The sequence below is a fragment of the Drosophila virilis genome, chromosome 5 (genome assembly GCF_030788295.1).
Source record: "Drosophila virilis strain 15010-1051.87 chromosome 5, Dvir_AGI_RSII-ME, whole genome shotgun sequence".
Taxonomy (NCBI): Eukaryota; Metazoa; Arthropoda; class Insecta; order Diptera; family Drosophilidae; genus Drosophila; species Drosophila virilis.
This window is the reverse complement of record NC_091547.1, coordinates 22,222,008-22,236,042: the sequence shown is the minus strand read 5'-3', so window position 1 is coordinate 22,236,042 and position 14,035 is coordinate 22,222,008. Positions and strand designations below refer to the sequence as shown.

Genomic DNA, 14,035 nt, shown 5'->3' with positions numbered 1-14,035 from the left:
CAGCAGCCATAGCAGCAGCAACTTGCTTGCTGCAACATACAAAAGTTGCATGCCAGATTTGCCCCCAATGTCCCGTTAAAGCGAAATGCATATTATTAGCAACGCTCGGCATATCTATGCCATCTATCTTCATGCTGTTGCTGTTGCTGTTGCAGTTGCACTTTGCTCGGCCAAGCCCTGCCAGCAGCCAGCTTTGTGGCTTTCATTAGCCCAAACCCAAGTGCATTGTTCTTATGCATTGAACATAGCTCGAGTTGCATTTCTCTCTGTCGATGTGTGTGTGTGTGTGTGTGTGGTTTCTGCATCACAAATTAATTGCATATTATGTGGCACTTTGTTGCTAAGTGTAATGTTCCTTAGCGAATATTATTAGACTCGACCTTAGAGACATATTAAGTGCCCGAGAAATTTCCAACAATTGCAGCCTATACTATAATGTGGAGCTTAGACGAATTAGATTTATGTTAAAGCAGCTGAACCGGAAACGAAATCCAGATTGTTCAATAAAGATTGATCTTAACATGTTATTTATTATTTTAATATGTATAATTAAAGGAATTTTTTAGCTGTAGTTTCAGGAAATTGTACAGGAATTTTAAGTAAGTATTTGTATGTAAGAACAGATGAACCTAGGCAGAAATACATATTACCTAAAAAAAACCTTAAAGAAGGTTTGATGTAAAATAATTTATTATTTTTAATTTAATTTGAAACACTAAGAAAAGATCTAATTAAATTAATAAAAATTGTTTGCGATTTTCTAATTCCTAAAAAAATGTTGCAAGAAATTTAAGATAACCCGATTGAGATCTATGTAAGAATAGCTTAGCCTTAATGCAATATTCAAAAACGATTTAATAAAAATATGAATGTCAAGCATAAATAAATTGCATAGTTCAATTATAAATTTTAAAAAATTTGTTGAACCAAGTTTCGAATTCAAATTTTTGTTCACAGATGTGAAAAGTCTGGTTCATGCACCGAATCTTAAGGAGCGGCATGGGTTTGAGCTGCCAACTGAACAGGTTGAATGATGTTCGGGCTAATGCAAAGCAACTCTTTCGGTCTGTAAGCTGCCTTCATAAAAGAAACCTTGTCTAGAGCCTTCTATTAGCTGCAGACTTAAGTATATATAGTATAAAGAATAAAGGATAAGTTTAGTTGGAATCGGAGTAGTGTAAAGTATAAGTGTGTTAGAATGGGCTTCACATTCAATATATAGGCAATAATAATAGCTGCCCATATATAGTATTAAATATAACTTTTATGGTATTTAAGCTAAACGAAACGAGCGTTACGTAAAAAATAAAAGAGGATTCGTTCTCGCTTCGTAAGACAAGCTAAACCCTTAACTCCGCATTTTCATTTAAATTTCCATTTTTTAATTAAAACTTGAATTTAGTTGTATGCCACGATATCGTTTTGTAATAATGGCTAAAAGTACTTAGCTTAACTATTTTGCAATAGTTTCCCTTAAACTTGATCGAAGAAACTTTCGCTGCATTTACTTTGGCGCTGCTTCACTCCGCCCACTTTTCAAACCCATTCAAATAGAGAACTGAGAATCAAATTTAAATACCAGCGAATTGTGTAACTTGGCACTCGTCTTCCTTCTTGTTTTTTTTTTTTTATTACAGTTTTCTCCATCTCTCGTTCTCTTCCCCCTCCAACACTATCTGTTACCGTCGTTCTTTGCCTTTGTTGTTGTAACTTTGCTGTCCACATTGCTGTTTCCGTGTTTCTTGCCGTGTTGCTGTGTTGGCATTTCATTTAGTGCACAACTTCACATTTGCGTTGCCTGCAATTGCCATTTCCGTTTCCTGAAATTTGCCACTCGTTATACACACACACACACACACGAGCGCGCAGTGAGCACGAGAGCGGAGTTGGGGGCAAGTAGACGGCAGCAATCTACCAGGCAACCGACATTTTCATTTCCATGCTTGGGCGCTTCGCACGAATCAATTATTCATCATCATCGATTAAGTAAGAGCAGCCACCCCCACTTTCCGCCCACCGCCCACCTCTGGCCGACTGTCTCGCTTTTATTGTTATGATTTTTGCCGTCTGTAATGGCCTTCTCTTGAAGGACTTTGGCCAGCTCGCGCACAGGCGCCGCGAAATCCCGTTTAATGATACCAACCAAAAGCCGAGATTTATATTCATTGCATACTATACACTTGAGAAAAAACAATGTTCCTACATTTTAGGAAGTCTAATCAAAGTCGTCTCATATTTTGAAGAAAAATAGAACAAATTTTAAATCTTAAATATATAGTTTACATTTTGGGCAATAATTTTCTACACTTAATAAAATATCTACACACAACTTTTCGAAAAGAATGTGTTTTCTTTTACAAACGAATCTTGTAAAAATACTTTTATTTACGTTTAACATATTAAAGAAATACTTTTAAAAAAATTTTAAAAAATATTTAATTAATATTTAATTTTAAAAAATATATGTATTTAAAATTAACTTTTAAGAGAAAAATATTTTTAGAAAAAAATAATTTCTAAAGATATATGTTTTTTAAATATTTACTTAACAAATATTTAATAATATTTAATATTTGCTTTTATATATTTGTATAAATTTAGTGCTCTTTTGTAAATAAAATTCGGATGTTTAGAAAGTTTTTCGTCATTTAAAAAAGGTTTTTTTAATTTAGAAACATGCTTGCGCTAGTTTTTCTATATGAATACTTCAATTTCTGGCCGCGTTTTGCTTTTTTGAGTGTAGGAAACAGAGTACTTAAATATATATGCCATATATGAGCTGCACATATGCGCTCATATAGATATCTATGCGAGACATTACAATACATCCATTGACAATGTCAGTACATTTGTATCTATATATATATATATATATATATATATACATGTGTGTGTTTGTGTGTATGTATGTATATAAAATGTCTGGCGAGTCCTGTTTCTCTGTTGTTTGGGCCTCTGCCTATTTTGCGCCGTTATCCATTAAATATTTATGAAAATTGCTTTTGCTGCAGTTTTATACACTTCGTTGTCCTTGCCGTGGAGGTTCTTGCTTTGCATGCGCTGCTTTTTGGGCCTGCTTCAGTGGAGGCAGCTGAAAGAGAAGGTAGGGGGAGGCGGGTGCACAGGCCAGTAAAACAATAAAGCTTAAGAATTCAATTTCCTAAGAGCTTAAAGCTGCCACTTCCTGTTCTTCCTTTTAATGCTTGGCATGTGTGTGAGTGTGTGCGTGTGTGTGTTTGTGTGTGTGTGTATTTGATTCTTAGCACACATAAATCCTGGCAAGACATGCGCCTAGATAATCCCACATTATGAAAAGATATGTTACAATAAATATTTTCGCATCAATAGCGAACATTTTGAACAGCACATCGTTAAACAGAGAGAACAAAATAATTCTCAACATGATTTATGTGGCAGGGTTAGCAGGGTTTAAATATTATAGAAATGCTTAAATCCAAGCAAAACTCAACGAGACAAAACTTTGAAGTGCAATTGAAAGTAAAAGTGGCCCCTAAGAAAGCGAAATGCACAAGAAAACGAAAGGGAAGTTACATTCTATGTTGCAGTATATACATTGATAATAAAAGTTTATTAATTACCAAGAATATTTGAACATCAAGCAACCTTTGGGCGAACAACAACAGCGATGGGTAATTTAGTCCGCTCAAGAGAGCTGTCCGTCTATCGGAGCTGGAATGGAGAAGGCGCGATTCATGTGATACACACATCAGATCTTTCACTTAGTCTTTTTCAAGGGTAATAAGATGTATTAATATTTAAAAGTATTCCCAATTGCTAAAATAAAATGAAAATAAGATTTAACAAACCTTAAATATAAAGTTTATTAATAAGGCAGAAGAGAACCAAAGTATAGATAGCAAAGGCTATTCTTATTAATTAGTCATACTTTATTTATATATTATATATTTATTTATTAGGTTCTTCAACCCACCTTAGAATAAGACGAGCTCCTTTTCACATAATTACAGCTGCATACCTCCAGATTGATTTAAATTATTCGAAATATCATCTTCAGTCGCCTGAAAGCCTCTTTTTGCCGTCATATATCGTAGTTGTGCCTTAAATGAATGGCAGTTTGCATGCGAACTAAACTTGTCCCAGCCACAAAGCAAAAATATAAAATCCCTCACGACATTTGAACCACAAGCAATTGTTTGTTTTTTTGGTATTTTGCCCAGCTACACGTAACTGAGCTGTAAATTTCAATTGAAATTTAAAGCTTTGCAAACACACCTGAGCTGAGTTTATGGCAGGCTAGTGTCCCGATTGAAATGGACAGTGGCAGGAGTGGGGGGGCAGGTGTGGAGCAGCTTTGTGCCAGAAGCTGCACTCATTAGTTGCATGTTCGTGTGCTTAAATCATTTAGAGCTAGACCACACGCCCACAATTCCACACGCCACCACGCCCCCCACTAAAGACTTGAGCACTTCATGTATTTGCAATATAAATTTGTTAGGTTTTGCTTTTTTTTCGCGTTTAATTTTCTTCAGTTTTCTTCTTGGCGGGGGAAATTGCGCATCATAAATTCTTGTGAGGATTTTGGGTACATTTTGAGTAACGGTACTTAATAAACTCGCATCATTTTCCCATTTGGCGCTCGCACTGCATTTCTTGTCTTCCTGCCACGCCGCCCCGTAACCTCTGCCGCCGCCACCTGCTCCTGTTGTTGCCCCAAATTACCTGTCATTTCGAAATTATGATACCAGAATCGTTGCCTCTGCCGTTGACGTTGCTTTCCGGCATCCTTCCTACCTCTCGAGGGATTTTTTTTATTTTATTTTTTTTATTATATGTTTCATGTGGGGTAGCGCGCGGGAGGGCACCTAATTTTATATGCCTCGCGCATATAATTCAAACTAATGCCGCCTGCGGCTATATCGTAAAACCTTATGCGCATTTTCCGATTGTAATCTGTAAGCATCATACTTAACCGTTAATAAGCGTGAGGCCCGGCAGTTTCTGCCCTCCCCCAAACTGAAAATACCAACTAAGCTATATAGTTGTATATCCTTATATATCTCTCATTTGATATGACAAGCTGACAACTTGATGACATCGCCTTGAAGTGGACATTTTTGAAAAGATGCCAAGAGAGCGGGGGCTGAAGTAGCAAAAACATGATATGTGAAGTATCTGTTGATGGCAAAAGTTAATATTGGGATTTGCTTGACTTCAAACTGACAGCAATGGGGGGCGTGTGAGCCAAGCAAATGCCATAAATAGAAATGCTTTGATATATAAGCTCTTCTGGATTTTCGATTGCTTTGATAAGCTTAACTAAACAGAAGCTAAGAAACTGGGTTAAACATAAAAGAAATGCGTCGAAAAACAACAATATAACTACACAACGAATATGAAATACCCTTACAGGCATATGGCACACGGCTGGCGTAGTTATGTGTGCAGCATTGTGACGCCCATAACTGCAGAGTTTTGATAAAGATATCTTGAAAACCAGAAAAATTTGCCATAAAAAATCACATTATGCGAACATTTCTTGCTAGAAAGATATATGGTACAGTAGTCAGATACTCACAAGATATGGCACAGTGAAACTAATAAAGGCCGGGTTGTTCCAGACAAAAAACGACCCTGATCAATTATTTATTTGGCTATATAATAATGTAATTCGATCAGGAGACCAAGTTTTACCTTTTTCTAATATATATACCACGGGATCAAAGATTTTTATTATAAAAATTTGTTTGGTCTGAGATATCTTCTTCTATACTTTAGAGAGTCGAAGATGTCTCATCCTATGAATTATTTCCTTGGGTGCAAGATTTCATCTTCCCATATATAAACTTTTATGCTTAACATTATCATACTCTGTACAAGCGTTTGTACATATTTTATTTGAGAAATACCAATGTCTAGTCGACTTTCCGCTTCAAAAAATTCAACACAAACAATTATCAATATTCTACAAAGTAGATTTTAATAAACCTATACGAATTTCGTTACATGCAAGCCGAAATAAAAAAAAAAAACACCATTTTGCATAGAATGCTCTTAGGCGCTAAACAACTTCTCAATACCTTGCGACAGGGCGCGAAAACTACGCCCCAAACGCCTCAGCAGCAGCACGCTACAGATGAAGATCATGCTACACTTCATGAACTCTCCGGCAGTGGGATCATTGCATAGAAAGTGGAGCCAGTGTTTGGGTCGCAGGCGATACCATGGTAACATTTTAATTTATTTATTTGATGAAACAAATTTGAAACGGTTTTCTGTAGCTGAAATAGCTTGAATTTATATCGAAAACGATGCGTTTACAGACTTACCACAATGTATTTAATACTTAGAGCTTTTCAGAATTTTAGAAAGTTCAGGCATACATTAAATTTGATATAAGAAAATTTGAACACTGGGTTTTCAGGCTGTCAACATTTTGAGTTGTTTTGCAAATACGATTTACAAAAAAAAAAAACAAATATTGTAAGATTTAACCATCCGAAAAGAGTTGAAGCCTTAGTACTGTGTTTGCTTTAAGCAAAGTATTTACAAAACATGGTGCAAAGAGAAAAGAGAAATTGATTCATTTCCGTCGAGTAAATTCTATAAAGCAAAACATTCAAGAACAGGAAACAAAAGGGACTGCAAGTTCTTAAAAAAACATTAACGGATACGCATGCAAAGAGTATAGAGAAATTGATAGTTCTGAGGAGAAAGTTTAGGAAAGCAAAATGATAACGAACTCGAAACAAAGAGGAACTGGCTACTGAGAGTGGGATATAATTGTCGCCTTATCTTTATGTCGCATTCGTAAACGTTTTAATGGCAGCATGTGTACACAATCTATGTACAATTGCTCGTGCGATTGTATTGTAATATAACTTTATATAAATAATTATATCTGTGCTATTTAAGTAGTGCAAGCATATCTTTTACTTTATGTAGTCCATATGATAACAATCAAGTAAAACGCATGCTTGTGCAAATATTTTGTTGTCATTCACTTGCAATTTCGACAAAAGAATTTGGCTATTCTTAAAATTTCGATGGCAAGCAACCGTATCGAAGACATTTTGCCAAGCATGACAAACAAATGTGCGAGAACCCCCCTCAAAAAGACAAATGTCGAGCGTTTGATATGCTCAGAAAGCTGGCACTCAAAAGTGTTGATTTAAAATGTTCAACAAACTTGTTAATTAGCAAAAAATACGTGAATTTATTATATAAAATGACCAAAGCATAAGACTAGATTCAAAGGAATTTCATAGAATATAATACTAGACAAATTTTACGAATTATTACAATATAATTGATTATGATTATTATTTAATGGAGCTGCTGAAGTTCTTCTCATTGCTCAAGCACTGATTGCAAATGGTGCAGAAGATTTGCTGTAAATACAAAACAATTATTTTTCGCTCTATGTTCGCAAGTTTTAATCTTACAGGAATGGAGGAGGAACGCGCTATCGAGCCACCCGCTTGCGAGGAGCCCGTGCACTCGAAATGCCGCAGCCAGGATTTGATGACATTTGTTGGCGGTATCTGATAAATGCTAAACTGTTTCTTAAACATTCGCTGTGCTGTGCTTATGGAATCGTTATTTCTATAATAGGCGCGTATTATAAACGCCCGATGCACGCCCGTCCACTGATCCATTGCGACTGGCAATACCAAGTTCTATGGCAATACAATATTTTTGCTTGAACTGCAAACCTTGATGGCATTTCCGGTTCATCAGTGACATTAAAAAAGTGCAGAAATATGAATATTTCTCAACAAAAATTTAATTGGTCATCTGCAGCGTCAGATGCGTTTATTCTAAATTTATAACGCGCGGCTAACGCGACGTATGAGCAATGCGCAATTCTGTGAAGGTTTTTTTTTTTTTTTTTTAGGGGGGGAAATTTTTGTGGGCGTCTTTTCAATTTTTAAGTGCAAATTGTAAATAGTCTTTTTGCTCCGCCCCCTGCTCAATCTCTCCGTCTGCCCATCAATCAATCTAACAAAGTCATCATCATTACGCTTCATCAGCACACACCCATCAAAGGTGGGGTGGGGATGGTGGGAGGCGTGGCATCTAAATCTACAAACTTGAACTCATTTAAAGTTTCGCTACAACTTAAATCCTCTTTGGCATTTGGCCATCATGTCAGTAGTTGGCCATCGCCAAAGTCTTTAAGCGTTTTCTTTTTTTTGTTTTTTTTTTTGCTTTTGTTGTTGTCATTCTTTGTGTATATACCCTATATTATGGGGTGGCTAACAAAAAGATTGATGAGCTGTTGAGGTTATTTTTACCAAAAAAAAATTTAAGTAACTAAGGTAAATAATTTATTGAGCTCTAGCCACATTTTTTTTGTCTAACTGTTATAGCCTCTAAGGATTTATAGAGTGCATTTTAACTGCATAAATAGGGCTTGAATAAAATATACCTTGGATTATATGTTTTTAGATGGTTTTACGATCTATATCGATAAGCTTTATCTAAAAAGGTGCATCGGAAATATAATTTAGAGCTCGCAATCTGTTATATATTCTGTTATCGTCACACTGTTAGCTTTTACATAACATAGGCAACATTTACATATTCTGTGTAGATTTTTTCTTGAATAATCTGTACTATAAATAATATACTTCATAAAATTGTTAGAGTTTTTTAGATCTATAATGATACGTTTTATTTAAAAATTTGCATATAATATAGCATTGAAAACTCGCTACATACAGATCTCTTATCTGTTAAAATCACTGTTAACTTTTACATAACATGAGCAACATTTACATTTTTTAACATGCGAAACATGTATGTTATTACAAGAGCTGTTAATGTTTGCTTTGTAAGGTTAATTTGAAAATGTATTACACTCTCGATTTTATGATTATTATTATCATATATCAACAAAATTAATAAAACTCTTTAATACTTATGAGAGAGCATTTGTGATTCGTCTTGCCACATGGGAAAAAGTCATTTTTAGCTCTGGCTTTGGTTTTCTCATTCATTCTCTTTTTATTCCGCCATTTTGCTGGACCATCGAGCACGTATCTGCAATACAATGCACGGAGCCAGCGTATAGATACATAGATACAGATACAATTATGTAGTCTCTGTTGTTGCAGCACGAGTGTTTGTTTTTTTTTCTTTTGTTGATGGTGCAAGTTAGCAAATGCTGCCGTCGTTTTGGCGTTTATACAGTTAGCCAGACAGACAGCCAGTCCGGGGCCCAGCTCCCATCCTATCAACTGCAGCACAGCTATCCATCCATCCACAGCACGTCCAAGCAGGCAGGCGTCCATCCGGGTGTGTGTGAGTGTGCGAGGCCTTTTCCTTCTCTTCTCCCATTTTCCTTCTTCTTTTTTTTGCTGGTGTCTGCCTGTCATTTTGACACCTTCATTTGCTGCGAACATTCAGCCAGCGTCAGAGTCAGAGTCAGGTCCGTGATTCTGTTAACTCTATTTTTTTTTGTTGCTAAAACTGTGTGTGTGTATTTGAGAGTGTAATTTTTGGTGAAATTTCTTTTAAAGTTTTTTTTTTAACCCCGCATGAGTTTTGTTTTCGTTGCATTTTTAAGTTTGCGTAATACCCTCTACCTCTAAGTTTATTATATATATTTATTATACTTTATACTTATTGTAATATTACATATTAATTTAATATCAGGTTCGACAGCATTTGAATTATATATCACTAAACTAAAAAATTTTAATCAATTATCAATGTTATGGCCAAATTTCTGCCCGATTCTTAGCAAAACAAATATGAAATTAAATTTAGAAAAATAAATTAAAATAAATCAATAATTGTTAATTAGCTGGTCATTATTTGGTTTATTACAATTAAAAAAACAATTTAGTTGTAATTTCTTTTATTCCACAACTTTTATTTTTATTTAATTCTTTTTAATATATATTTGTTGCTAAATTTTCTATTTCAATTGTATTTTTAATTATAATTTATACGAAAAACATAGAGTCTCAATCAGCTTATATATATATATATATAATTATATAATTTATTTTTTTATATTTATTTTTAATGATAATCTTTTTCCATATGCTGTCATTTTATCATGCTTTATTGTATTTACTTATAAACTTTATCCCAATAAGTGGAATTCGTTTTGTTTTTATTCACGTTCGCATTCAATTTTAAATGATTTCTAATACCTATTGACTCACCCAAATGCTTTTGTCTATTTATTCAAATGCTGCTGCTTAACTAACTTTAAAACTTACTAAACTGGCAAGTACTGTTTGCATGCTTTCATTTTTGCTTTGCTTTGGCTTTTGATTTTGCCAACTTGACTGCCATATAAGCTGCCTAAACCCATAAGCCCCATTGCAGCATTACGTTGCCGAAACTTTCATGCAACAGCAGCGGCAGCGGCAGCAGCAGCAGCAGCAGCAGCGGCAGCAACAGCGGCAATAAAAAGCAGCAGGAAAAAGAAATCTGTAAAAGGCAACAATGCCAAGACAAATGATCCAATGGCTGTCTGACTGCACTTTAGCCATGCCACCCCCACATATTCCATGCACAGCCCCTAGTCCAGCACCAAAAAGGGGAAATAAAAAACAAAATATAGTCAAATATATTGGGTTATGTGTGTCTGGGTGTGCGTGTGTGTATAGCGGGGGCAAAGCTGTCTCAATTTTTGGGTTAGCGCACATTTCTGCATGTAAAGTTGGCGGATTTTTCACCCAATTCTTAAGGATTTTCGTTTGCCTTATACCCTATATACACCAAATCCTGTAAGAGTAAATTGTCAAATCGAGCTCATAAAAGTCCTTAATGGTTTTTTAATTTACTGCAGATTAGCAAAAATAATACAGCTGATATTTCTTCTGCGTGCTAACATATTGTTTTTATCCACGCAATTCTGGCTAATAAGAGCTAGAGACAGATATATGCCACATATAGTTCACATTTCTCCTGTTTCTTCAGTTAGATATATGTATGACTCTCTCCGTTTTTATCCTCCCATTAAACTCAAGTATTATAAAAGTTAGAGACATAATATTTGGTATGTCTGATCATAAGAAGCGCAGATGTATTGGGGGATCTCTGCCTCACATTGATCAAGTGTATATAACATTTTGGAATCTCCATCGTTCTTCTGCTTCCACGAAGCTCAGGGATCATAATAGCTAAGTAGAGACATGGTATGTTGGATCTGTATTCTAAAGAGATCAAGTATATGAATAATTTTGGATTTTTCTCCGCTTTTCCTCTCCCTCTTCTTCTGATTTCTCCTTTCATGGAACCTAGATCATAAAAACGAGATGCATAGATTAAGGAATTTAAGATAGGCTTGTAGTTGCTTATTACTCTTTACAGGGTATCTGCTAGTCCATTTTTTCTTGAGTTAGTTTTTTGCTCCGTGTCTTGTCCATGTCAAAGCTGCTGCTGCTGCTGCTGCTGCTGCTGCTGTTGCTACTGACGATGATGATGACAAAGGGCAAGGCAAAAGAGTAACAAGGAACTGGGTCAAGACTTTATTGTTTATCTTGGAACATGGGCCAAAACCAGAGTCAGAGCCGGAGCCAGGGTGTCAGAACTGACGACTGAGGCGGCCAAGAAAGGGCTGGCTGGCTTCACGCTTCACACTTTGCCTATGTCCAGTTGGTCATTTGAAGCGGTAGAATATTAAATTCTTGAAGCATTGTTCAGTTTGCGAAATTAGCCGATGAAAGTTAATATGAAATTTAGCATAGCTGAAACCAAAGAAGGTCATTTCTCAAGGGGTATGTGTGTGTGTGTGACGAGGAGGGGAGGGGGGCTTAGTGTGTGTGTGTGTGTGTGTACATCGCGGGACTGTGGCACGCCTTGCCGGACGTTTTCATAAACGTTTCACTTTCCGGCAACGCCACAGATAAACATACATACACTCACACCCACGCACCCCACACACACACACATGTGCAGCTGGTATTTCAAGGAGTTTCAGCTGTAAATCTGACAAAACAGGATACTAAGCTGACGCTGCAGCGCAACGGAAGCGGATGCTGCGCTGCTCGATGTGCGGGAGTTGGGCGCAAGGCGTTGATAGCAGCAGCTTATCAGCTACAGCTACCCACAACAAGGCTTGGGGGTCTGTTGGCATGCCTGAGTGCTAGATCCCGCATTACCAGCCCACCAGCCAACCTTCCCCCCGCCCAGCACAGAACCACTCATCATATTCAGCCATTTAAAGGTGCATTAGATTTTGCATTCGCCTCTAAGGGGCAGAGAGATTGAGTAAGGGAGGGGGAGGGGCTGACTGCTGTTGGGGCTTGCACTTAAAAGTCAAGTGAAAGTTGCCGATTTGGGTTAGCAAAATAAGCTTAAGCTTTTTGCACTCGCACGACTTAAGTTTATTATTTAAAGCTCGAACCAAGTGAACGTGTGGCGCAAAATATTGGAAAATAAACAAAAATTTTTGCAGTTTGTTGCATTGCAGCAGAGAATAATCAAGGAAAAATAGTTGCTACAGTTCATCAAAATCGAAATATCTGACTTAAGCTACAAATTTTACAATTATTTAAAAAAACATATATAATATGCAAGAAGTTCTTATCTAACTAAATGCCAAGCTCAAAAGTAAGTTCGTTTTCTTATCGAAAATTGTAGTTTTGATGTCGATTACTTATCGAAAGAAATATTAGTGTAAGAGGAAGACATAATAAAGTTAATCGTCGTCTCTTTTTTCCAAGCATAAAGTTGCCCTGTTTTATATGCTTTAAAAGCTTCTGCTGATGACATTTTTGAATGTTGAAAATCACAGGTTTTTTTTATGAATCAAGAGATGTCAATCGAAACATCGAAACGTTTAAAATAAATCGCTGGAATCGATAAGTGCCTTCTGCTCTCTGCGAAGCGAATGAGTGAGGCAAAAAGGTGTAGTTACACGTATGTAACATATGAATAGAAATCTAGCTTATATTGAAGAAAAAAAAATAATAATAATCGTTAAATTACATTCATGCTTTTCAGTAACAGAGTCTCATTGCTTTATTTATGTTTGTATCAAATTTAAGTGTGAAACATTTTTAAAAATGCCTCATGTGATAGAGCATTAAAAGGTGCTCTTGCTGAAAATCGTTTGGTTGTATGTGGTCTGGTTCGTTTTGGAATACAATCCATAAATACTTGTATATGATTCGGTGGGCAGGCCCTCAGAGCAGCTGCAACCGCAAAAGTAAAGAACAGAAAGTATGCGACTTTCATATTGTGGCACAAGACAATAAAAAAGCAACTAAAGAAACTGTCTTTAAAGAATACGTTCTATCAAATTCAAAAACAAACCTTACTTGACATGCTTGAAATGCCTGTGAAATTTCCATAGCTAATCAGTTTTTGCGCCCAACTGTGATATAATAAAAGTATCCGAAGTTTTTCCACTCAAATATATGACAATGTTCTGTTCCCTTAAAAATTTCCTTAATCTTGTTGGATATTTACAGCCTGCATTTATATCCCCAAAGTTGGCAAAACTCTATTTTATAAAAGGGTATTCAAGTCGACTTCATATTGTACCCAAATTATATATTTAGTTTAAACAGCCTAGCTTAATTTCAAGAATTTACTTTAACTATCTCCATCTATATCCCAATTTAAGCTCCCATTGCTTTCTAGCAGTATAAGATTGGGTGAACACCAATTCTCCAGAACTTCTACAAGGATGAAAGAAACACTTCGCTTTAACTTTTTAACTTTGTATTTACTTGCTTAACATTAAGTATTAAATCTTGTACTTTGTTTTAATTATTTTATTTTAATCTAAATCTATGCAAGTACTGGGCTCTTTCTTCTGCAAATCTTTTTTGCCAGCATATGAAGGTGAACAAAAAAACAGGCCACGTAGCTGGTGGACTGCAGTCATAGAAGATCGGAATTGCCAAGGTTCCCCAGTACTTAGTCTGAGAACCTTGGCCTAGAGGAAGAATTGTTCTAAGGCTATTTGCTGCTCTTCCACAGAATTAGCTGGCATTGAACCAAACTGGGTACAACGGAACTTTGTTGCTCAGCGAAAATATGTTGTTTTCCTTTAGGAGCCGACTTGATTTTTTTTTCATTTTTA

The 14,035-nt window shown here is 36.0% G+C and overlaps 2 protein-coding genes and 1 long non-coding RNA gene across 3 annotated transcripts in view; 1 reads left to right on the top strand and 2 right to left on the bottom strand.

The window, feature by feature from the left end:
* Positions 1-14,035, top strand: part of sm (heterogeneous nuclear ribonucleoprotein L) — a 198,271-nt gene that overhangs the window by 26,554 nt on the left and 157,682 nt on the right. The window lies entirely within an intron of this gene.
* LOC116651257 (uncharacterized) lies at positions 5,934-6,449 on the bottom strand. Its single transcript, XR_004304261.2, has 2 exons — positions 6,309-6,449; positions 5,934-6,254 (listed from the first exon to the last, which is right to left on the bottom strand). It is a non-coding gene; the product is annotated as an uncharacterized lncRNA (long non-coding RNA).
* On the bottom strand, positions 7,203-7,637 carry LOC6626395 (uncharacterized). The gene is made up of 2 exons (XM_002049096.3): positions 7,425-7,637; positions 7,203-7,370 (listed from the first exon to the last, which is right to left on the bottom strand). The coding sequence occupies exons 1-2, from the start codon at positions 7,635-7,637 to the stop codon at positions 7,302-7,304; spliced, it is 282 nt and encodes a 93-aa protein (XP_002049132.1). The 3' UTR covers positions 7,203-7,301.

Excerpts from the sequence above, each read along its gene's own strand:
- LOC6626395 (XM_002049096.3), bottom strand. The coding sequence starts at position 7,637 with ATGGATCAGTGGACGGGCGTGCATCGGGCGTTTATAATACGCGCCTAT. Across the intron at positions 7,371-7,424 it reads CGCGTTCCTCCTCCATTCCT|CAAATCTTCTGCACCATTTG; the intron begins GTAAGATTAAAA and ends TTGTATTTACAG.